Consider the following 26,378-nt stretch of genomic DNA (forward strand, 5'->3'; position numbering starts at 1 on the left):
ATGAAACTACTGTATTATGTGAAATGTACCGTAGCTGAAGAAAAGGAACAAAATCCTCATCCGAGCTGTCATCATCCTTGCAGTCCTTGTGAGAAGGATCAACCCAACAATCATCCATTTCGATGCTGTACAAGATGTCACAGATGAACATCAGAATGGAGGGACATGTCAGTGGAAGGCAAATAATCAGTACAGCAGAATACTTACATATACATATATATATATATATATATATATGTGTGTGTGTGTGTGTGTGTATGTATGAATGAAGGAAAATATATGGAAAGCAATCTAACCTGGATTCCAAAACATCACCCTCTTGGTCGTCTCTGTGACCAATGGCTGGACACCAGGTACAGGGAAATCTTTATCCCTAATTGAAAAGATCAATGATTAGTTTACAATGTGCTATGTCTTCCTGGATTATTAGGATTGATCAGAAAAACATACAGATCACAGTCTGACTCCTCGGTTATACTGGACACCGGTGGCTTCTTTTGTGACCCTTGCTGGTGTAGACTTAACTACCTGATCCTGGTAACTAGAATAAAAGGGCAAGATCACTATGTTCTCAGCAACAGAAGTAGTACTGAACAAGGTAAATCAGGGTGAAACTAGGTATGAATTCCTGGGTTCCATAACTCGGAAAGATAAAAAACACAATTCCAAGTTAAGTTCCAGTCGGGAAGTTCACTGTTAGTCAGCTAAAGTTTGTATAAGCACAGTAACTTACACACGGCATAAGAAATCTGAACCAAACAAAGGACTACGTGATAAATACACCTCACAACACCCGAGTTCAGCTGACGAACTAGCTTGTGTGGCAAGCTAGGCAATAAAACATTACACAAAAAAACACGTAAGAGAAACGAGTGTTTGTTAGCAAGTCTGCTAACAGCTCTGATAACCGAAAGCTAGTTAGACATATGTGGAAATTACTGGACTGGTCTAATTGTCAACAATGGATGAATGAACAGCAAAAATGACATAGAACAAGCAAGCGCAACAACATAGAACGCAAAAAAGTTGACAAATAAGAAATGTACTTACTAGTCCATCAACAAGATCGCTGGGTCAGCATCCCTGTTGCATCCAGTGCTGCTTTTTAGCTCGCGCCAACGAGTGAACGCCTCACCGAGTGGGACTCTTGTACAGTAAGATTGTTATTCATGCTGGCGCTAATGATGTTCGACTTCGCCAGTCGGAGATCACTAAAAATAACATTAAAGAGGTGTGTGAACTTGCAAGCATGATGTCAGACGCTGTAATATGCTCTGGTCCCCTCCCTGCTTACCGTGGTGATGAGATGCATAGCAGATTGTCATCACTCAATGGCTGGATGTCTAAGTGGTGCCCACAGAATAACATAGGTTTAATAGGAAATTGGACGAGCTTTTGGGGCAGACCTGACCTGTTTAAAAGAGATGGTCTTCATCCCTCCTGGGGTGGTGCCACTCTTCTCTCTAGAAATATGGCAAATAGTCTTAGTGTTTATACTTGACTAACTGGGGCCCAGGTCAGGAAGCAGACAGACTGGCTAAACCGACCGTCTGCTAGCTGCCTCCCGTCACTTAGGTCAGTTAATTCTCAGCACATAGAGACTTTTTCACCTAGATATCACACTATAGAGACTGTGTCTGTTCCCCGAACTAGAAAATACAAAAAACGTCCAAACCAAGTTAAGATTAACAATTTAATTGAGGTTCAACAAATAAAAAACAGATGCAATATGGATAAACAAATGATAAAGCTTGGCTTATTGAATATCAGATCCCTTTCTCGAAAACACTTTTTGTAAATAATATGATCACTGATCATAACATAGATGTACTCTGTTTGACAGAAACCTGGCTAAAACCTGATGATTACATTATTTTAAATGAGTCCACCCCCCAAGATCACTGTTATAAACATGAGCCATGTCTAAAAGGCAAAGGTGGAGGTGTTGCTTCAATTTATAACAACGTTTTCAGGATTTCTCAGAGGGCAGGCTTCAAGTACAACTCGTTTGAAGTAATGGTGCTTCATTTAACATTATCCAGAGAAACAAATGTTAATGATAAATCCCCTGTTATGTTTGTACTGGCTACTGTATACAGGCCACCAGGGCACCATACAGACTTTATTAAAGAGTTTGGTGATTTTACATCCGAGTTAGTTCTGGCTGCAGATAAAGTTTTAATAGTTGGTGATTTTAATATCCATGTTGATAATGAAAAAGATGCATTGGGATCAGCATTTATAGACATTCTGAACTCTATTGGTGTTAGACAACACATTTCAGGACCTACTCATTGTCGAAATCATACTCTAGATTTAATACTGTCACATGGAATTGATGTTGATGGTGTTGAAATTATTCAGCAAAGTGATGATATCTCAGATCATTATTTAGTTCTGTGCAAACTTCATATAGCTAAAATTGTAAATTCTACTTCTTGTTACAAGTATGGAAGAACCATCACTTCTACCACAAAAGACTGCTTTTTAAGTTATCTTCCTGATCTATCCAAATTCCTTAGCATATCCAAAACCAAAGAACAACTTGATGATGTAACAGAAACTATGGACTCTCTCTTTTTTAGCACTTTAAATAAAGTTGCTCCTTTACGCTTAAGGAAGGTTAAGGAAAACAGTTTGACACCATGGTATAATGAGCATACTTGCCCCCTAAAGAGAGCAGCCCGAAAAATGGAGCGCAGCTGCAGGAAAACAAAACTAGAGGTATTTCATATTGCTTGGCGGGAAAGTAACATATCCTACAGAAAAGCCTTAAAAACTGCTAGATCCGATTACTTTTCTTCTCTTTTAGAAGAAAACAAACATAACCCCAGGTATTTATTCAATACAGTGGCTAAATTAACGAAAAACAAAGCCTCAACAAGTGTTGACATTTCCCAACACCACAGCAGTAATGACTTTATGAACTACTTTACTTCTAAAATCGATACTGTTAGAGATAAAATTGCAACCATTCAACCGTCAGCTACAGTATCACATCAGACTATAGTGCAGACTGCACTATAGACCCCCTGAGGAACAGTTCAACTCATTCTCTATTATAGGAGAGGAAGAATTGTATAAACTTGTTAAATCATCTAAACCAACAACATGTATGTTAGACCCTATACCATCTAAGCTCCTAAAAGAGGTGCTTCCAGAAGTCATAGATCCTCTTCTGACTATTATTAATTCCTCTTTGTCATTAGGATATGTCCCCAAAACCTTCAAACTGGCTGTTATTAAGCCTCTCATCAAAAAACCACAACTTGACCCCAAAGAACTAGTTAATTATAGACCAATCTCGAATCTCCCTTTTCTGTCCAAGATACTAGAAAAGGTGGTATCCTCACAATTATATTCCTTCTTAGAGAAAATGGTATATGTGAGGATTTCCAGTCAGGATTTAGACCGTATCATAGTACTGAGACTGCTCTCCTTAGAGTTACAAATGATCTGCTCTTATCATCTGATCGTGGGTGTATCTCTCTATTAGTTTTATTGGATCTTAGTTCTGCGTTTGACACAATTGACCACAACATTCTTTTGCATAGACTTGAACACTTTGTTGGCATCAGTGGAAGTGCATTAGCATGGTTTAAATCGTACTTATATGACCGCCATCAGTTTGTAGCAATGAATGAAGATGTATCATATCGATCACAAGTGCAGTATGGAGTACCTCAAGGCTCAGTACTAGGGGCCGCTACTCTTCACGCTTTATATGTTACCCTTGGGAGATATCATCAGGAAACATGGTGTTAGCTTTCACTGTTATGCTGATGATACTCAGCTCTATATTTCTTCGCGGCCCGGTGAAACACACCAATTTGAAAAACTAATGGAATGCATAGTCGATATAAAAAACTGGATGACGAGTAATTTCTTACTGCTAAATTCTGAAAAAACAGAGGTGTTAATTATAGGACCTAAAAACTCCACTTGTAATAACCTAGAACACTGTCTAAGACTTGATGGTTGCTCTGTCAATTCTTCGTCATCAGTTAGGAACCTAGGTGTGCTATTTGATCGCAATCTTCCCTTAGAAAGCCACGTTTCTAGCATTTGTAAAACTGCATTTTTCCATCTCAAAAATATATCTAAATTACGGCCTATGCTCTCAATGTCAAATGCAGAAATGTTAATCCATGCATTTATGACCTCAAGGTTTGATTATTGTAATGCTTTATTGGGTGGTTGTTCTGCACGCTTAGTAAACAAACTACAGCTAGTCCAAAATGCAGCAGCAAGAGTTCTTACTAGAACCAGGAAGTATGACCATATTAGCCCGGTCCTGTCAACGCTGCACTGGCTCCCTATCAAAAATCGTATAGATTTTAAAATATTGCTTATTACTTATAAAGCCCTGAATGGTTTAGCACCTCAGTATTTGAATGAGCTCCTTTTACATTATAATCCTCTACGTCCGCTACGTTCTCAAAACTCAGGCAATTTGATAATACCTAGAATATCAAAATCAACTGCGGGCGGCAGATCCTTTTCCTATTTGGCGCCTAAACTCTGGAATAACCTACCTAACATTGTTCGGGAGGCAGACACACTCTTGCAGTTTAAATCTAGATTAAAGACCCATCTCTTTAACCTGGCACACACATAACATACTAATATGCTTTTAATATCCAAATCCGTTAAAGGATTTTTAGGCTGCATTAATTAGGTAAACCGGAACCAGAAACACTTCCCATAACACCCTATGTACTTGCTACATCATTAGAAGAATGGCATCTACGCTAATATTTGTCTGTTTCTCTCTTGTTCCGAGGTCACCGTGGCCACCAGATCCAGTCTGTGTCCAGATCAGAGGGTCACTGCAGTCACCCGGATCCAGTACGTATCCAGGCCAGATGGTGGATCAGCACCTAGAAAGGACCTCTATTGCCCTGAAAGACAGCGGAGACCAGGACAACTAGAACCCCAGATACAGATCCCCTGTAAAGACCTTGTCTCAGAGGACCACCAGGACAAGACCACAGGAAACAGATGATTCTTCTGTACAATCTGACTTTGCTGCAGCCTGGAATTGAACTACTGGTTTCGTCTGGTCAAATGAGAACTGGCCCCCCAACTGAGCCTGGTTTCTTCCAAGGTTTTTTTCTCCATTCTGTCACCGATGGAGTTTCGGTTCCTTGCCGCTGTCGCCTCTGGCTTGCTTAGTTGGGGTCACTTCATCTACAGCGATATCGTTGACTTGATTGCAAATAAATGCACAGACACTATTTAACTGAACAGAGATGACATAACTGAATTCAATGATGAACTGCCTTTAACTATCATTTTGCATTATTGACACTGTTTTCCTAATGAATGTTGTTCAGTTGCTTTGACGCAATGTATTTTGTTTAAAGCGCTATATAAATAAAGGTGACTTTGACTTTGACTCTTGTCCGGTTCCTCACGCGGGTAGATTCTCTTTTCCTTTTCCTAGACTCTTCCGACCGCGTTTTCTTAGCTTTTTCCATCGTCGAGTATCACGTCTGAAATGCGCGCAAGCAAGTCGTGATTCTCGCGAGATTTGTCGGGGGCGCTCCTCTCAAACTTGCATTGCTGTTTTTTCCAGCCTATAGCCTCCCGTGTTCGATATGATGCACCGCCAGTCATTATCATTTAAATGAATCCCCATATCCTTCTGCCAAATTGTTTTCAGGTAATTACATGTATCTGCACTTACACTAAGCATTTATTTGTAACACATAAACAGTCTGAGCTTCATGTGGTAACTGAAGATAGGCATAAACCGGGTTATGACTTGCATTAACTTTGGTTGTTGGCACAATGTCTAATCTGCAGATACTTCCAAAACTTTCCTTGGCCCCCAATATTATTATCATTATTATTATTATTATTATTATTCACTAATTCAGAGTATGACATAAAAATTCAGTTTCTCATACAGATCACCAATTACAGTTATCCCTGTATTATATGTTTCCAAAACACCACTGCTTTACCTATTATTACGTCCCAGGGCATAATTATTATTATGTGTGCAAATTTTTTTTGCTCTCTCTCTCTCCTGGGTGCAAATGAAGACCAGCTGACACTAATTACCATCATCTCCTGGTTGTCACTGATTGGCTCCTGGTTGAGAAAGCTAGTGGATAAAGATGGAGATGAAAACCCAGTTTGCAGAGAACCTTTTGACTCAAGGCTGTCAAGACTGTCTTCTGAATTATACATTTCAGGGTTATTCCAGAATGATGCATATGACTGCTTATAATGTGAAGTCCTATACACTTTATGAATTTTGTTCCAAACATGTCTTTAATGTATTGTCACTGGATTTGAGTCCCATTTAGCTCCAGAGCATTGTGAAAGAATGCTAATGGGATGAAATGGTGAGGCCAGTTTCTGTTCTTTCTTGATCCGGTCCAACTCCTTCCCATAAAAAGTCCTTGATTAATTTTGTCAAATCTTTTAAAGCTAGAGTCTGGAATCTTCACGTATATCATCATGGATATAATTGAACTGCGGCGCAATAACCATTTTAACAATATAAGTTTATTTTGACTAATAGTCTAATTTTCTATCATATACAACTGATTTAATATAACAATACGGAAGTTTATTAAGGCTAAATCTTGCGAACCATTGAAAAAAATCGGGTAAGCACACTAATTTTGAGAGGTTTTCTAAGCAAATTATTGAAATTTTTAAACAAATTTAATTTTAACACCAATATATTTGCTAACTAACATGAACTACAATGAACAATACATTTATTACTGTAGGCTATTTATAAATCTTTGTTAATCTTAATAAAAATACACCTGTTCATTGTTTGTTAGTTCACAGTGCATTTAAGTCCCAAATACAGCTTTTGATTTTAATAATGTTTTGTTTTAGGCTATAAGCTAAAGTTTAAAATGACCATTAACAAAGATCTGTTAACGAGTGCTTCACGAGAAACTTTGATCTTCCGACATTTTGCCATTGTGCACTGTCATTTGATTAAGATTATGTGCTTAGTTTGAAGCATATAGATGTTTAAAGATGGTGAGAGTGCGCAAGCGCCTCTCTCTCTCTCTCTAATTATCGATGGGTGTGAATTGTGCTAAACAAAAACGTTAAACATTAAACAGGTTTAGTTATAAAACTGTTTGCCAATCTCATGCACTCTTTTTCAAAACTCTATTTCACACTGTGATGCGCTTTCAAAATGCTAAACACAGGTGGGTGAAAGTTAAACACAACTACAACACCGTTATAATGGTTTACACACAACGACTCAAAAGTGTTCACACTTATTTCAAATATAGCCTAATAAATAGGCCCTAATACAAGTCAGTTCAGAGTGTGTGTATGCAGTGGCGGCTCCAGAGATTTTCTGTTGCAGGTGCTATGGGGATGCTGAACACTTAAGAGAAGGTGCTTTGAATTTTGGGGCGTATCATTATGGAGGTCGCATCTGACCACCTTTTGGATATATATACACATGCGTATAGGCATTAACAGGCATTAACTTCGTTCCGAGTATAGTTTATATAGGCTATATATATTATATATAAATATATATATATATAATATATATATATTTACTAAGGTGAATATTAAAAGACTGTTTTTAATGTGAAAAGCGTACACCAACATTCAGTTTTATCATTTTGCGAACTTTATGTGTGATACACACACACACACACACACACAATGGGGAAAATATTTATTTGATCACCTGCTGATTTTGTAATTTTGCCCACTTACAAAAAATAAATTAAATTAAATACCAAATAAAATAAAATGTTTAAAAGGTTTTTTTCTTCTTTTTTTATTGTTATGCCACTGTTAACATTAAACATTTTAACATTAAACATTTTTTCACTGCAGAGCAAACATATCCTGCATGCAAAAACAAAGGCTAAAAAAAATATTTTCACTTATGCATTTAGTATAAATACAGTGGAATCATAGTGAAAATGTGTTAATTACAATCTCCTTCATGACTGTCACAGTAATACCTTAAGAGAAAACCAAATTACACAACTGTGATTAATAAACTGAAATGAGATTTCAGTCACAACTGAAAACATCAGGAGCTAAGAGAAAGAGAAGAATTCAGTGAAGAAAAGTTGCATGATATTCTAGGATTATCTACGAAAGCAAAGTATGATTATTTATTAAATGTATTGGTTTCACTGCTACAAGGTTGTGTGTACATGAACATTACACAATAGTGAACATGAACTACCAATTTATTTTAATAACAATAAAGTGACAGCACAATGAAGAACTAACATTACGTAACAATGAACAAAATTCTTATTATGAATTAACATCAAACAAGATGAAAACTGTCTGAAAAGATATTCATTAATTCATAAAACATAATTTATGTATGCAATATCTAATATATGTTACATGTCCAGTTGGTAATGTATAGACCCTTGTTGTAATGTGTTACCAATCACAAACTCAATTGTCTGAGATACTAGGACTACTTCTGTAAAAGGATCCTTAACTAACAGAAAATACATAATGTGCCAAACAAATTATCAGTAAAGATTAACTTGTACAAGCCTAGTGCAATGAAGGAAAAAAAGGATTTATTTGAAAAATATATTTCAATAGACTATAAAAGTAAAATGTTTACTATTATAGTACAATATACAGTATTCAATTACAAATGGTATAATGTTCTACAATATCTTCTCATTTCTCATCTACTTTATCTTCTGTGCTGTGATCTTCAGGCTTCTGTTTTACTTGGGGAAGCATCCCAGTGATTTAGCAGGAGGACCCATCAACATTTTAGCCTGATTTTTGTGTGTGATATGAATCTACAGATAGACAGACACAGACATCAGTTTTATAATAATTAGGAAGTAAACAGCTACACCAAATATCACTTCACAGAATGCAAGGTTCAAGCATCTGTTATTCACCTTATCCCATATGTTTTATCATGCAACAATGACACCTGGAGTATGTATGTTAGAGATCATCACAGAATAATCACAATAATCAGCATGTGGTAATGGAGGGACTTATTTACGTGATGCTATAATGTGTACCTCTTTCAGCATTACAGGTGCTGGTCATATAATTAGAATATCATCAAAAAGCTTATTTATTTTATATTATTATATTTATATATATATTATATTATATTCATTCATTACACACAGACTGAAATATTTAAAATGTTTAATTATTTTAATTTTGATGATTATAACTGACAACTAAGGAAGATCCCAAATTCAGTATCTCAGAAAATTAGAATATAACTTAAGACCAATACAAAGCAAAGATTTTTAGAAATCTTGGCCAAATAAAAATATGAAAATGAAAAGTATGAGTCTTTGGCACTGCTCAGGTGTTATGAGAGCCCAGGTTGCTCTGATAGTGGCCTTCAGCTCTTCTGCATTCTTGGGTCCGGCATATCACATCTTCCTCTTCACAATACCCCATAGAATTTCTATGGGGTTAAGGTCAGGCGAGTTTGCTGGCCAATTAAGAACAGGGATACCATGGTCCTTAAACCAGGTACTGGTAGCTTTGGCACTGTGTGCAGGTGCCAAGTCCTGTTGGAAAATGAAATCTGCATCTCCATAAAGTTGGTCAGCAGCGGGAAACATGAAGTGCTCTAAAACTTCCTGGTATATGGCTGTGTTGACCTTGGACCTCAGAAAACACATTGGACCAACACCAGCAGATGACATGGCACCCCAAACCATCACTGACTGTGGAAACTTTACACTGGACCTCAAGCAACATGGATTGTGTGCCTCTCCTCTCTTCCTCCAGACTCTGGGACCCTGATTTCCAAAGGAAATGCTAAATTTACTTTAATCAGAGAACATAACTTTGGACCACTCAGCAGCAGTCCAGTCCTTTTTGTCTTTAGATGCTTCTGATGCTGTCTGTTGTTCAGTGGCTTGACACAAGCAATGCGACAGCTGAAACCCATGTCTTGCATATGTCTGTATATAGTGGTTCTTGAAGCACTGACTCCAGCTGCAGTCCACTCTTTGTGAATCTCCCCCACATTTTTGTATGGGTTTTGTTTCACAATCCTCTCCAGGGTGCGGTTATCCCTAATCGCTTGTAGACTTTTTCTACCACATCTTTTCCTTCCCTTCACCTCTCTATTAATGTGCTTGGACACAGAGCTCTGTGAACAGCCAGCCTCTTTAGCAATGACCTTTTGTGTCTTGCCCTCCGTGCAAGGTGTCAATGGCCATCTTTTGGACAACTGTCAAGTCAGCAGTCTTCCCCATGATTGTGTAGCCTACAGAACTACACTGACAGACAATTTAAAGGCCTTTGCAGGTGTTTTGAGTTAATTAGTTAATTAGACCGTGGCATCAGGTGTCTGATGTCTGATCAGTATTTTCTGATATACTGAATTTGGGATTTTCCTTAGTTGTCAGTTATAATCATCAAAATCAAAAGAAATAAACATTTTAAATATATCAGTCTGTGTGTAATGTATGAAGATAATATACAAGTTTCACTTTTTGAATGGAATTAGTGAAATAAATCAACTTTTTGATGATATTCTAATTATATGACCAGCACCTGTATGTTTAGTTTCATTGTGGATTTGCTATTGTGTCTGTTCCCAGTTTCTCCTTTATGTTGTTATCCTAGTTAATTTCCTTAATTCAGTTCTGTTCATTTCAGTTTTCACCTTGAGTAATGTGATTATTATTCTTAGGAATTGATTTGCATCATTTATCTCCTTATAATCATAATATATGCTGCCAGCCTTTGTTTAAACTGACCAAAGAGGTAGTTGAATGAGGTAGTGAGTGGTAGGACCAGGGGATGTGGGATCTGGTGGAAGTGTTGGTTCAGAGCAAAAGAGAGGAGGGGAGGCAAGGTCAGGAGGAAGTTCAGCTTCCTGACAGCCTGATGAATGAAGCTGTCCTTCAGTCTGCTGGTCCTGGCCTGGAGGCTTTGCAGTCTCCTCCCTGAAGGCAGCAGACTGAAGAAGCTGTGTGACAGGTGGGTGGGATCACCTGCGATGCAGAGCGCTTTACGGGTGAGACGGGTACCATAAATGTCCTGGAGGGGGAGAGAGAGACACCAATGATCTTCTCAGCTGCTCTCACTATGCGCTGAGGGTCTTTCGGCAGGATGCGTTGCAGGCGCCATACCACACAGTGATGCAGCTAGTCAGGATGCTCTCGATGGTGCCTCTGTAGAAGGTGTACATGATAGGGGGTGGGGCTCTGGCTCTTCTCAGTTTCTGGAGGAAGTAGAGACGCTGCTGTGATTTCTTCGCCAGTGCTGCGGTGTTGTCGGTCCAGGAGAGGTCCTCTGTGATGTGCACACCCAGGGACTTGGTGCTGCTCACTCTCTCCACAGTCGCACCGTTAATGGTCAGAGGAACGTGCTGAGTGTGTGCTCTCCTGAAGTCAACAACAATCTCCTTCGTCTTCTCCACATTCAGAGAGAGATTGTTGTCACTGCACTACCCTGCCAGGAGGCTCAACTCGCTTCTGTAGTTTGTCTCATCTCTAATGCTAATAAAACCCACCACAATGGTGTCATCCACAAACTTAATAAAGAGGTTAGAGTTGTGTGACGGTGTGCAGTCGTGGGTCAGCAGAGTGAAGGGGGGGCTCAGCACACATCCTTGGAGGGTTCCAGTGTGATGGTGCTGGATGTGTTGCTGCCGACCCGTACTGCCTGAGGTCTTCCAGTCAGAAAGTCCAACAGCCAGTTGCACAGCGAAGTGTTGAGCACCAGCTGGACCAGTTTGTGAATGAACTGTTGAGGGATGATTGTGTTGAATGTGGAGTCTTTTTTCTCTAGATGTGTGAGTGCTGAGTGGACAGCAGTGGTGACGCTGTCATCGGTCGAGCGGTTGGGCCGGTATGCAAACTAGAAAGGGTCCAGGGAGGGGAGAGGGCAAATTTAATATGGTGCATGACTAGCCGTTCAAAGCACTTCATGATAATAGGAGTTAGTGCACCTGGACGGTAGTCATTGAAGCAGCATGGAGATGGCTTCTTTGGGACTGGAATGATGGTGGTAGCTTTGAAGCATGTGGGAACAACAGCCTGACTAAGTGAGATGTTGAAAATGTCATCAGACATCAGTCAGTCTCTCAGTACATGCCCAGGGATGTTGTCAAGACGCGGAGCTTTGCGTGCATTGATCCTACTGATGGATCTCCTCACTCTGTCCGGAGATAGCGTCATCACCTGGTCGCTGGGAAGAGGTGAAATCTTCTGAGTAATGGTGCAACTCTGTTCCTCAAAGCGAGCGAAGAAGGTGTTCAGCTCATTCAGCAGGGAGATGGTGCTTTCACAGGTCCGCGGTGGGGTAAACACCTTCATTAATGTAAACACAAAGCCCGCCGCCACAAAACTTACCTCCCTCGATGAGAACTCTGTCCGCTCGATAGCATGTCTGCTGATCGAGCTGAATAGCGCAGTCCGGAACACTGTTGCTGTGCCATGTTTCCGTGAACACAAAAACACAACAGTCTCTTACAGTCCTCTGAGTTGAAGGTAGTAGTTGGATATAATCCAGTTTATTGTCCACAGAGCGTACGCTAGCCAGTACGATGGTGGGGATAGCTGGCTTGTGTGGGTTAGCCATTAGCCTAGCCCAGATAGCTCCGCACTCACCCCTCTTCTGCTTCCTCTCACGCCACTTGTGGTGCCTACGCTGTGGGCGAGATGCAGTATTGGGGGTCAGTTTTGGTGAAGGCCTCCAGAGCAGACCGAGATCCCGCAGCTCTTCCGCGTGCATGGAGTATAACTCTAAAAATGTGGTTCTGCCAACAACGAGCAGAAACTTATGACTGTACAGTCGTGGCCAAAAGTTTTGAGAATTACATAAATATTAGTTTTCAAAAAGTTTGCTGCTAAACTGCTTTTAGATCTTTGTTTCAGTTGTTTCTGTGATGTACTGAAATATAATTACAAGCACTTCATACGTTTCAAAGGCTTTTATCGACAATTACATGACATTTATGCAAAGAGTCAGTATTTGCAGTGTTGGCCCTTCTTTTTCAGGACCTCTGCAATTCGACTGGGCATGCTCTCAATCAACTTCTGGGCCCACACATGAATGGTGTCAGGATGCTTTACTGTTGGCATGACACAGGACTGATGGTAGCGCTCACCTTTTCTTCTCCGGACAAGCCTTTTTCCAGATGCCCCAAACAATCGGAAAGGGCCTTCATCGGAGAATATGACTTTGTCCCAGTCCTCAGCAGTCCATTCACTATACTTTCTGCAGAAGATCAATCTGTCCCTGATGTTTTTTTTTGGAGAGAAGTGGCTTCTTTGCTGCCCTTCTTGACACCAGGCCATCTTCCAAAAGTCTTCGCCTCACTGTGCGTGCAGATGCGCTCACACCTGCCTGCTGCCATTCCTGAGCAAGCTCTGCACTGGTGGCACTCCGATCCCGCAGCTGAATCCTCTTTAGGAGACGATCCTGGCGCTTGCTGGACTTTCTTGGATGCCCTGAAGCCTTCTTTACAAGAATTGAACCTCTTTCCTTGAAGTTCTTGATGATCCTATAAATTGTTGATTTAGGTGCAATCTTAGTAGCCACAATATCCTTGCCTGTGAAGTCATTTTTATGCAACGCAATGATGGCTGCAACCGCTTCTTTGCAGGTCACCATGGTTAACAATGGAAGAACAATGATTTCAAGCATCACCCTCCTTTTAACATGTCTGCCATTCTAACCCAATCAGCCTGACATAATGATCTCCAGGCTTGTGCTCGTCAACATTCTCACCTGAGTTAACAAGACGATTACTGAAATGATCTCAGCAGGTCCTTTAATGACAGCAATGAAATGCAGTGGAAAGGTTTTTTTGGGATTAAGTTAATTTTATGGCAAAGAGGGAATATGCAATTCATCTGATCACTCTTCATAACATTCTGGAGTATATGCAAATTGCTATTATAAAAACTTAAGCAGCAACTTTTCCAATTTCCAATATTTATGTAATTCTCAAAACTTTTGGCCACGACTGTATGTGCGCTTAAAGACAGGTAGACGCGATGAAGACATACAAAAACACTGTGACTCACGAGACAAAAAACATCACCATTCTGATGAGAGAGAGAAGCAGCTGCTTGTGGAAGCGCCGCCATTTTTTAAAATTTAAGCAAGCAAATACTCAAAACTTTAGGATTGAATAATTATTGCAGCGATTAATGCGTTTCTGGTATGTTTGGCAACATTTTTTTTAACCCTAACTGATGCAGTGTGTAGCTTTTTATTTCTCAAACAACCTTGTTGGAAGACAAGCCCATGTTCATATTCCAGGATGACAATGGCTAGATTCATCAGGCTCAAACTGTGAAAGACTAGAAACCACAGTCCTGAGCTTAATCCCAATGAAAGTCTTTGGGACGTGCTGGAGTAGACTTAACACTGCCTGGCCTTATATTTCATTGGACGGCCTTACATTTGATAACATTGTGCTCTTTCTTTAGGCCGTTGCTTTAACAACATTAAGCAATGTCACAACATTTATTTCCATCAAGAGTTGCATAAATTTTTGGTCAGGATCTTGTATTGACAGTGGGAAAGTCGAGCTACTCTATAAAGCAGACTCCATCACATCCTAAAGACTTTCAGTAGGATTAAGCTCAGGACTCTGTGGTGGGCAATTCATACATGAAAATGATTCCTCATGCTCACAGAGCTATCATTTGCGTCCAATGAATCTTGGCATTGTCATTTTGGAATATGAACATGGTACATCTTCCAACAAGGTTGTTTGAGAAATAAAAATCTACGCACTGCATCAGTTAAATGTTGCAAAACATGTAACATGCCAGAAATAAGTTAATCACTTCAATAATGATCCTATCCTAGACTCTTCAAAATACTCGTCCAAATTGTGACTTTTTTGACCAGACACCCAAATTTATAACATACTATTGGTGCATAATGAAACATTTCAATTAATGAAAAATCACTGTAAACAAATGAACATTGACACACTATGATAACTTAGATGCATGCAAATCTTCACAGATCATCGTTCGTATAGGTTGTCCAAACATAGACTTACCGTACATGGAGGCTGCATCCACGGTTCTCCATCAATCTGCATGGGCAGAGTTTTATATGTTCTAGAGAAAGAGAAGAAAAATCAATGCTTTATCATGCACTGCAGCTCAACATACAGTATCAAGTTATCAAATAACTTGAAATCTACAATCTTTATTGCAGTACAAAATATATTAAAATACATTTAATTAAATATCATCTTAACCGTATGAGGGGCCATGTAGGCCATACTTGATGAATTCATTGTTGTTTGTAAAAAGTTTTTCGATAATACATATGAAAAATGTTCACTAACGTTAATCAATGTATTAATTTCACTAGTGCTTGTAAGCCTTTTCAGTAATGCATATTAATGCATTTCACAAAGGTTGATCAAAGTGTTAAATGATTTGTTCACTTTCAGAATAAAAAATAACTGAGAATTTACTCACCCAATGATATCCAAGATGTTCATGTCTTTTTATTTCTTCAGTCGCAAAGTAATTCAGTTTTTTTTTAGGAAAACATTTCAGGATTTTTCTCCATATAATGTCTTGCACTAGCTGACTTCACGCATTATGTAATCATGTTGGAAACCTTTCTGAAACTTTTCTACACTGATGAAGAGCTAAACACATACAACTTTTCCAACGTGATTATGTAATGCGTGAATTTGCAGACACACATCGTGGAGCTAGTGCAAGACAAGCATTTGTGGTTAAAAAGTAAATACATTTTTATTCTTTTTAGAAAATGACCCATCGTTTTGCTAGATAAGACCCTTATTCATCGGCTGGGATCATGAAGAGCCCTTTGCAATTTGGACCTTCAGCCTGTTGGCCACCATTTAAGTCCATTATATGGAGAAAAATTCTGGCATGTTTTCCTCAAACACCTTAATTTCTTTGCGACTGAAGACAGAAAGACATGAACATCTTGGATGACATGGGGGTAAATTATCAGGTAATTTTAATTCTGGAAGTGAACTAATCCATTAATTTCACTACAGTTTGTAAGAGGCTTTTCTATTCAGCCCCTCATATTACCTGATAGTGATGTGAGCAGCCTGAACCAGACGATGTGCTTTACTCTTCAAACCAGTGTAAATCTGACCCATTTCCACAACACTCTCCAGTCCCACAACCTCCAGGAGTTTATCATTCATACCTACAAGTATAAATTGCATTTAGTGTAAAAGACTATCATAATTGATAATCGTGACATTTTGCCAACAAGGGCATATAAAATGACTCTTATTAATAGACACCTGGTGTTAATGTGAACACACTTGTTCATGTTATTTAAAAGAAAAAATGTTTATTCTTATTGTAAAATGTAATCATTTGTTTTGAAACAACTTTCTTTTTCAGCTGAAGTCACATTGGGCCATTTATTAAGGTCAACAAATAATGGTCAATTTTCCCTCTCAAGTAAACACCTAACCTAAGAATTGTGGGCGATTTCTTTTTAAATTGTAATAAGAATTAGCTTACCCTGGGAGCACATCTCAAGCGCATCAGGATCAACAGTGACCTCTTGCCAATTGTTTAGTTTCCCAGCACTCTTTGTTTCTCCCCACAGGTTTGAACCGCCATGCATGCTGGGAATGTTCAGGACAGCAATGCCCTCCAATGAGAGTCTGCTCAGTTCAACTGGAACTCCACAACACTACGGTCACATTGACACTACAGCTCATTTTGAAATATCTCACTGAAAGTAAGACATGTGACAAAAATAAGACAAAAACAACTATAGACACTTTTAGGGCCAGTGTCACAATTACGTCACAGCGCTAGACAGAGGCAAAACAAAGGTAAAAATGGAGGCGGCCAATTCAAACCAGCACATATTCGGCTATATAAGATGCTTAAAATATCATCTTTTTGTGATGTTGGGTGCCAGAATCGATGGAGTACAGGCTCCAATTAGAAATTTTATTGCATACCTGCTACTGTTTCCAGACAAAAAACTGCAGACAGCTGTGTTTAAAAACACAATAAAACGAGTGGACTGGACAGAAACAATCGGAAAAAATGCTTGCGTTTGTAGCACTCACTTCTTATCAAAAAAAGGTTACATAAAGTATTGTCTTTTGTTGTTATGGATTATGGTTTGTGTTATGCGTCTAAAGATTTCTTATGCATCTCACAACATGCAAGAGTAGCCTATGTCCTGTATGAAATTCTGTGCATGTGTGTAAAACAACAAACTGATGATTATATGTTTAATCATATGTAATTTTATATACATTGTGACTGATTGTGGCTGGAATTTTTACGAACTTGGTTCTTAACAGAAAGTTTAAAATTAGAAATTTTTCTAGAAAATATTCACATCTTACTTTAAATGTGCTGTATGTAAAGTAATGTAAAGTTACTGTAATGTCACTTAAACTTATATCATTTACAGGAGGTATAGTTGAAAATATCTATTTGGCCATTACATGCACACATCTTCAAATAACATATCCATCACATTTAATGTTTAACTTCTTTGTATTTTTTGGCCCATTATACTCGTGTAGCTGTAAAAATAGTTGCTTGAAATATATACATCTTCATGACTAGACAGACACAGGTGAGCTTCTCTTTATTATACACGTTGGGTTTGTCTATCAGGTAGGTGTAATCCTGTCAGATTGTCCATTCATCGAGTCAGTGTGTACGAGTCTGGTTTCATCTGTTAAAGTTAACCATTTCAAATAACCTTATATCTTACATATTCAGGTAAAATCTGATTTTTTCTGGTCATTGTAAAAAAAAAAAAAAGCTAACAAAACTTTAAAACTAGCATTAGTGAAGCAGTCCGAGAATCTTTCTGCCTCCACAGAAAAACGTCGCACTGGTTACTAACCGAAAAGGGGTCTATAATAAGAAACTTCCTATCAGAACAAGAACATTTATTCATAAATATGAATAAATAAATAGTCAGGTTTTTCTTTTTTCAGGACAAGCTGTTTAACTTACTCTTAGTCTTACTCTTACTCTTTAACTTAACTTACTTTTCAAGTTGTTTCATGTATCTTTTTTTCTTTCTCAGAATTGTTTTACTCCTTACACATTAACCCTGCCAGACATATGACAATTTTGTCTATTTTTGTTTTTAAATGGAAAAGTTCATTGAACATATATACAAAAAAGGCCTTTTACTTGCTAAAAATGTATAAACTGTCAATCAGTAGTAGATTGTGAACAACAGGTTGTTCATCAAAGTCTTGATCACGTTGATAAATGAAATGCCTTTTATAATGCCATATATCAAATATAATACCAAAGGCTTTAAAGGGTTAAATAAGCTCTAATGTCATGTGATTTAAGGTTCCTTACCAAAATAACATGTATGACATGTCCTGAAAAAACAGGTGTGTTAAATCACCTTCTTTTTCCTGGGCATCAATGGAGAAAAGTCAGTGGAAATCCAGTGCAACTATTAAACAATCATCTTAAAATCATTTACCTCAATGGTGAGACATTCCTTGAGGTTCCTGCAGGAAGCTGAAATGGTCTCATGTGTTGCGAGTTGAAAATACCACAGTTTATTTCTGGTTCTTTCATGTCAGAAAACAGATAAATGTAGGACAGTTAGAACTAAACTAAGCAATATATGTAAAAACTGTTGTCAAAACATAACACAATGTACTAAGCACATTTCAGATCCTTACCTACTGTTGAACTTCTGTGGATTCTTCTCTCTCATAATGTGAAACTGGTGTGCTATAGATGCATCCTGTTGAAGGAACCACCAAAATTATTGACACAAATACAATATACCTGCAAAATACAGAAAAAGAGTCCCTCTTTTCTAAGAGCCAAATGACTCAAAATCCATCAAGAGGAAATTAAAAGGGCCTCACCACACCAAGAGAGAAATAGTTGTTGATGATGTCATTAGGCACCGGGTCACCCTCGTCTGCCGAATCTGCTGGAATGACTTGCAAACTCCAGCGATCCATCTCTACCAGTATACCCTCTTCAATCTGCTTGATGATTTCTGTCAGATCAGTGCCTTCATATCCTGTGTAATCCAATCCAATTTAAAGAAATTAAATTATTGAGTACCACAGCATCAACCATGTGGCCAATGTTTTGCCAGTGACCAATTTTATCGGAGGGCCCTCCAGAAGTGGGAAATGTACAGTAAATATTACTTATATTATTCCCTATCAGCTGCTATTTACATTTCAATTCAGCATAGTGTTTTATTCTAGAGTCTTATAAGGAACAGTAATCGGTCACTTCAGTTTCCCAACTCAGATTGTGCATTGAGTTCAAGCTGATCGAGGCAATTTCTAACACTGACCAACAGAAATCAGCTTGATTTGAAAGTAATTTATTTGTGAGCTATGTTTCATACAACACTATACCACTGATAAAGGAATTTGTTTTATTTATTTTTTCTTGCCGGCACCTTAATAGGTCAATAGCTGGGGCTGAAATATGTACAAAGTAGATACTACATTTGGTTTAAAACTTACTTTTAAAAAAGTATGTCCAATACAGCATGGATAATATGAATTCAGTTTGTGAGAGTTGGCAAATCATGCTTTGTTTCTTGAAAGTGTTTAAGTAAACAAAGTATTGTTGCTAACATTAGTAGTAAGAACTCTGGCTATGTAGACAGAGGTTCTCATGTAATATCAACATAGCAGCACCTAAGATAGGACAACTCATTCAGTGTAACATCATACATTATCGGCATGAGAGAGCATGTGGAAATACCCGACTGATGCAGACTGTGTTCATGGACAAGGCTGTTCAAGAGAAGACTCACCCCCTCCCCAGTGCAGACACCGCGCCAGATCATTTCCTGTCCCAAGAGGAAGGATTGCAACTGGAGGGCGAATCGCCATATCAGCTTTATCTGAAGTAAAAAACAAAACGAAAGGTCTGCTGCAATTAACTCATTTAATTAACTATTGCACTATTAAAAACTTAGAAATATATACATTTATTGCATTTATGAGATTGTATTCTGTTCAAAATGTAATGAAATGCAAGTGGTGACATATCGTTACTTCCACATTGTGATGTATATCTCTTAAATTAGATTAAAAAGAGGAAAAGAATATAGGGTGGGACTTTATTGAAACAAAACAGGTGAGGTGAAAACAGAACGGCTAGGACTGAACAGTGGTGAGATGAAAAAAGGCCGTGAAGATATAATGGTCTTTGCAGATGGAATCGGCAACATGAAGAACACAACTGGAATACTCAAGCAAACTTGACAAGGCAACATGAACACAGAGATGAGAATGACTGGATGAGTGAGATGCAGAATACCAGGTAAGTTCAACAGGAGAGAGTCTGTAACACTGTGTGCACAAGCAAGTCCATACAATGAGCGAGACCATGTTAAATAGCATCCTTGATTGGTGACAGGTGTTGCTGATCAGTACACTGGTGAACATGGACTGTGACTAAGGGCGAGAGTCTGGTGAAGTAGTGACAGTACCCTCCCCTCCACAGACCACTCTAGAGGACCAGAACCTCAGATGTCTGGGCTGACCTCGTCCATGCAGTGAAGAGGTGATGAACCATGTAGAAGTTGTTCAGTATGGGTTGAAACAAGGATATGACTTCGAGGTACCTAGGAACTCTCCTCGCAAGGTGCAGCGCAAGTGTGTTTGCTAGTTTCAGTCCGGCGCCGTTCACATTTTCCCGTCCAGCGCCACATCGTTTAATTAGAAAATGCATTTGCGCTCATTTTTGCGCCTATGGGCTTGCTGGTCTAAAAAAGAGGTGTGTTCAGGCGCATTGCTGGTGCATTGCTATTTTAAGGAGCTGAAAATAGACTGTGCCATAGACCAACTCAAACCTGGTCCAAAGTCTGGCGCAATGTTTTCTCTTTGTTATTTAAAGAGCGTGTTAGTATAGGCGGGTCCACAATGCACGAACACGCTGCTTATTAAACACAGGGACGCACACAAACATGCCAAATATAAAAAATTTAAGGATTGCAATGCATAAGATTTTTTTAGTAGGCTATATATATATCAAGTCAAGTCTGCTTTATTGTCACTTCTTCCACATGTACAGTAAATACATACAGAGAACCGAAATTGCGTTACTCTCAGACCCTTGGTGCATACAGATAACATTAACAGTAGAGCCTAAAAATCTAGATCAAATATAAAATGTAGATACAACTATACGTACAATAAGGGAATTGTGACGAGTGGTGAACACCATGATGGGGAGGAGCAGGGAACGGGGGACTCCTGCCGGCTGCCCAAAACCGGAGGAGCCGTCGCCGTCCACCGGGCGGCGGAGGAGTGTCGTGCCGTCCGCCGAGGGCCGTCCAGTGCCACCACCAGGCACTGCGGAGGAGAACACCCAGCTGGTGGAGGGCCGAGCGGCAGCGTTTTTATTCTTTTTGCTCCTCTCTCCCCTCTCTCGTCTCTGTCGCTCCTCCTCCTTCCATCTCCTTTTCTCTCGCCTCGTCTGTCCTAACCCCAGGTTCCCGCAGGTCAGGGTGAGCGGTTTGCCCGGAGAGAAAGGGGGGGGTAGTGCGCAGTCTCGGGAGTACCCCCCGGCCTGCGAGGGGCGATGGGGGTATGTGACGAGTGGGGCGGGGCCGAGAGCCATGGGAACGGGGCGAGGCCGGTGGAGTGATTGGAAATGAGCGAGGGGCAAGGGGCGATGGGGGTATGTGACGAGTGGGGCGGGGCCGAGAGCCATGGGAACGGGTCGAGGCCGGTGGAGTGATTGGAAATGAGCGACACCTGCTCGACCCACCGTTCTCAAGTCCCACGGAGGAGATGGAAGGATATAAAAGAGGAGAGACAACAGTGACGGATGAGAGAGGACCAGGCCTGGGTTTTAGTTTGTGTTTGGTTTTGTTTGTGCGCGTCAGTTGGTCGTGAGGGGCTGCCGTGCTGTTTTGTGTTTATTTTGTAATTAAAGTCGTTTTGATTGTCTGCCGGTTCCCACCTCCTTCTTCCCGTGATCATGGAGTTTTTATTGTTACAGGAATGTAAAAAAGACATATAATATAATTTGACATATAATCAGAAGAAACAGCCGAGCAACAGAGAAGGACAGCAGCTTGTGAGTGTTTTGTCTTGTTTTCTCATTAGACTACTGTGTGATCGTCGCTGCTTGGAAAGTTTTTGGTTTAAATTGTGTGTGTCTTACCCTGGTAAATACATGCTGAAAGTGGCACTTGGTTTTGCGTTTGCCTATCGCGGGACTGCCCAGTTTCGATCTGCTAAATAGTGAGGCGTGGCCAAAGCCAGTGAAAGTACTTAATTAGCTGTTTTGAAAGCACTTGTCAGACGAAACAGCCGAGCAACAGAGAAGGACAGCAGCTTGTGAGTGTTTTGCTTGTTTTCTCATTAGACTACTGTGTGATCGTCACTGCTAGGAAAATTTTTGGTTTAACATGTGTGTGTCTTACCCTGGTAAATACGTGCTGAAAGTGGCGCTTGGTTTTGTGTTTGCCTATCGCGGGACTGCCCAGTTTCGATCTGCTAAATAGTGAGGCGTGGCCAGCTGACTTCAATCACAGGTAATCAGGCAAATACAAAATCGCTAGGTTTCACCGCGGCAGTGGTCGCGGCAGCCCTTGTGTGAATCCTCCTCGTGCAAAGACCGACAAATGTAAAGACAATCGACTCTATCTGCCCGACTCCACCGAGCAAGGACACCGACAGGGCACTTGAGTATTGCTTTTCTCCTCTTTCTCTACTTTTTTTATAGCTTGTTCTCAAATATTTCTTACACTTGTAGTCACTATGTGCTTTCAGATCTCTACTATCACTACTAACACTCGAACGCACGCTACATACATTGCAGGAAGGCCTGTCTGACAAACCTATGGCCTGTCCCTCTGACCTCTACTACTACACTCTCTATTCCAGTTGGTCTCTGGAACTGCCAGTCTGCAGTTAACAAAGCAGACTTCATTTCTTCTATTGCTACTCATTCCGGTCTCAACCTCATGGCACTGACTGAGACATGGATCAAACCTGAAGATACTGCCACCCCTGCAGCCCTCTCCACTAATTTCACTTGTTCCCACACTCCTCGTACCACTGGGAGGGGTGGAGGTACGGGTCTCCTTATATCAAAAGAATGGAAATTTGATCTTCAGCCATCACCTACAGGTACTGGTTCATTTGAATCTCATGCCATTACTGTAACCCACCCTGTTAAAATCCACTTTGTGGTCATTTATCGTCCCCCAGGTCAATTGGGAAACTTCTTGGAGGAGTTGAATGTGCTGCTATCAAACTTTCCTGAAGATGGTACTCCTCTGGTACTGCTTGGTGACTTCAACATCCACCTAGATAAACCCCAGGCTGCTGACTTCAAAACTCTGCTCACCTCATTTGATCTCAAGCAAGTGTCTACTACAGCGACTCACAAATCAGGCAACCAACTGGACCTCATCTACACGCGCTGTTGCTCTGTGGACAACTCTTCAGTTGCTCCACTGCACACCTCAGACCACTTCCTCATTACTGCTAACCTAGCACTTACTGAAGCGGCTCACACTCCAACGCAGGTCACCTTTCAATGGAACCTACGCTCACTCTCTCCATCTTGCCTATCTGTGGTTTCATCCTCGCTTCCTGCACTCTCTCAGTTTTCAGCTCTGGACACGAACAGCGCTACGGACACTCTTTACTCCACTTTAACATCTTGCTTGGACAACTTTTGCCCACTGTTGTCTAGACCAGCACGCACTGCCCCATCTGCCCCCTGGCTGTCCGAGGTTCTCCGTAAACATCGCTCTAAACTCAGGGCTGCAGAGAGGAAATGGCAGAAATCAAGAAACTCTACCGACCTCAGTGTGTATCAGTCTCTCCTCTCTTCCTTCTCTGCAAATGTCTTCACGGCTAAAACATCCTACTACCACAACAAAATTAACAGCTGTTGTGACGCTTGGACACTCTTCAAGACTTTCTCTTCTCTTCTTAATCCGCCCCCACCACCTCCTCCATCGACTCTTACAGCGGACGACTTTGCAGTTTTCTTCACAAATAAGACAAGAACCATCAGTGACCAATTCTCCACACCGCAGACTGAGGACAACTTCACAATGACCGACGCACACTCTTTCTCCTCCTTCTCCCCACTCTCAGAGATGGAAGTTTCCAAACTTCTGTCCAATCATCCTACAACTTGTCCACTTGATCTGATCCCCACTCACCTCCTTCTAGCGATCTCTTCTTCAGTCATACCTTTGCTTACTCGCATTATCAACTCCTCTCTTCAGTCTGGAACATTTCCCTCAGCATTCAAGCAGGCTCGGGTAAGCCCACTGCTCAAGAAACTATCTCTAAATCCAACACTTCTTGGAAACTACAGACCGGTATCCCTTCTTCCATTCATTGCAAAGACACTTAAGCGAGCTGTGTTCAACCAGCTTTCTATGTTCCTTGTACAGAACAACCTCCTGGCCAGCAACCAATCTGGCTTCAAAAGTGGCCACTCAATTGAGACTGCTCTGCTCTCGGTTACTGAAGCCCTGCGACTAACAAGAGCAGCCTCAAAATCCTCAGTACTCATATTACTGGACCTGTCTGCTGCTTTTGACACCGTTAATCACCAGATTCTCCTGTCCACCCTCAGAAAGATGGGCATCTCTGGAACCGCACTCCTATGGGTTAAGTCCTACCTCTCTGACAGATCCTTCAGTGTGTCTTGGAGGGGTGATGTTTCTAAGTCCCAACACCTTGCTACTGGGGTTCCTCAAGGCTCAGTACTTGGAACACTTCAGAATCAGAAATCAGAATCAGAAAGAGCTTTATTGCCAAGTATGCTTGCGCATACAAGGAATTTGTTTTAGTGACATAAGCTTCCAGTAAACAGACACACAACAACACACAGAAAAAAAAAAAAAAAAAAAAAAAAAAATTTACGGGAGAATTACAAATTGGCAAATAAATAAGTGTATAAACAATTGTGCTATAAATGATAATGGAATAGGATTGAGTGAGATGCAGGAATGTTCTAGGATGGAGGGGTAACAAATAAATATAAGGATATTGCACATTTTTGCATAAGCATAAGTTTAAGTGGGAAACATTTAACTGTTCATGAGGTAGATTGCCTGGGGGAAGAAACTATTCTTGTGCCTTGCTGTTCTTGTATTTGCGGCTCTGAGGCGCCGGCCAGATGGCAAAAGTTCAAAGATGGGGTGACTTGGATGTGAGGGATCCAGAGTGATTTTCTGAGTCCTTTTCCTCACTCTGGATGTGTACAGTTCTTGGAGGGTGGGCAGGGGAGCACCAATAATCCTTTCAGCAGTCCGAACAGTTCTCTGTAGTCTTCTGATATCTGATTTTGTAGCTGAACCAAACCAGACAGTAATTGAAGTACACAGGACTGACTCAATGACGGCTGAGTAGAACTGTTTCAGCAGCTCCTGTGGCAGGTTAAACTTCCTCAGCTGGCGAAGGAAGTACAACCTTTGTTGGGCTTTTTTCACAATGGAGCCAATGTGATTGTCCCACTTCAGGTCCTGAGAGATGGTGGTTCCCAGGAATCTGAATGACTCCACTGCAGCCACAGTGCTGTTCATGATGGTGAGTGGGGAAAGTGCAGGGGGGTTTCTCCTATAGTCCACAGTCATCTCCACTGTTTTGAGCGTGTTCAGCTCCAGGTTGTTAAGACTGCACCAGACAGCCAGCTGCTCAACCTCCTGTCTGTAAGCAGACTCGTCACCGTCCTGGATGAGGCCGATGACTGTAGTGTCGTCTGCAAACTTCAGGAGCTTGACAGAGGGGTCTTTAGAGGTGCAGTCGTTGGTGTACAGGGAGAAGAGCAGAGGGGAGAGAACACACCCCTGAGGGGCACCAGTGTTGGTGGAGCAGCTGTTTGACATGAATTTCCCCAGTCTCACTAACTGTTGCCTATCTGTCAGAAAGCTGGTGATCCACTGACAGATAGAGCTAGGAACAGAGAGCTGGGTCAGTTTGGTCTGGAGGGTTGTTGGGATGATGGTGTTGAAAGCCGAACTAAAGTCCACAAACAGGATCCTCACATAAGTCCCTGTTTTGTCCAGATGTTGCAGGATGAAGTGCAATGCCATGTTGATTGCATCATCCACGGACCTGTTTGCTCGGTACGCAAACTGCAGGGGGTCCAGTAAGGGTCCAGTGATGTCCTTCAGATAAGCCAGAACCAGTTTTTCAAACGACTTCATGACGACAGACGTTAGAGCCACAGGTCTGTAGTCGTTAAGTCCTGTTATCTTGGGTTTCTTTGGAATGGGGATTATGGTGGAGCGTTTGAAGCAGGAAGGCACTTCACACAACTCCAGAGATCTGTTGAAGATCTGTGAAAAGATGGGGGCCAGCTGGTCAGCACAGATTTTCAGACAGGCTGGTGTAACGCCATCTGGGCCTGGTGCTTTTCTTCTTTTGTTTTTCTTGAAGACCTGGC

The 26,378-nt window shown here is 40.6% G+C and overlaps 1 protein-coding gene and 1 pseudogene across 1 annotated transcript in view; both read right to left on the bottom strand.

Moving 5' to 3' along the window:
- The window catches only part of LOC132118932 (serine incorporator 1-like), a 38,398-nt pseudogene extending 38,280 nt beyond the window's left edge, over positions 1 to 118 (bottom strand).
- Positions 119 to 7,743: 7,625 nt separating this feature from the next.
- Positions 7,744 to 26,378, bottom strand: part of dgkab (diacylglycerol kinase, alpha b) — a 33,084-nt gene continuing 14,449 nt past the window's right edge. The window contains exons 17-24 of the mRNA XM_059529014.1: positions 19,759 to 19,848; positions 18,842 to 19,002; positions 18,650 to 18,714; positions 18,445 to 18,535; positions 16,482 to 16,656; positions 16,035 to 16,155; positions 15,011 to 15,071; positions 7,744 to 8,792 (exon numbers count right to left, since the gene is read on the bottom strand). Coding sequence (XP_059384997.1) covers positions 8,715 to 8,792; positions 15,011 to 15,071; positions 16,035 to 16,155; positions 16,482 to 16,656; positions 18,445 to 18,535; positions 18,650 to 18,714; positions 18,842 to 19,002; positions 19,759 to 19,848 — 842 coding nt within the window. The 3' untranslated portion in view covers positions 7,744 to 8,714. The remainder of the gene's footprint in view (positions 8,793 to 15,010; positions 15,072 to 16,034; positions 16,156 to 16,481; positions 16,657 to 18,444; positions 18,536 to 18,649; positions 18,715 to 18,841; positions 19,003 to 19,758; positions 19,849 to 26,378) is intronic.

The sequence above is a fragment of the Carassius carassius genome, chromosome 38 (genome assembly GCF_963082965.1).
Source record: "Carassius carassius chromosome 38, fCarCar2.1, whole genome shotgun sequence".
NCBI lineage: Eukaryota > Metazoa > Chordata > Actinopteri > Cypriniformes > Cyprinidae > Carassius > Carassius carassius.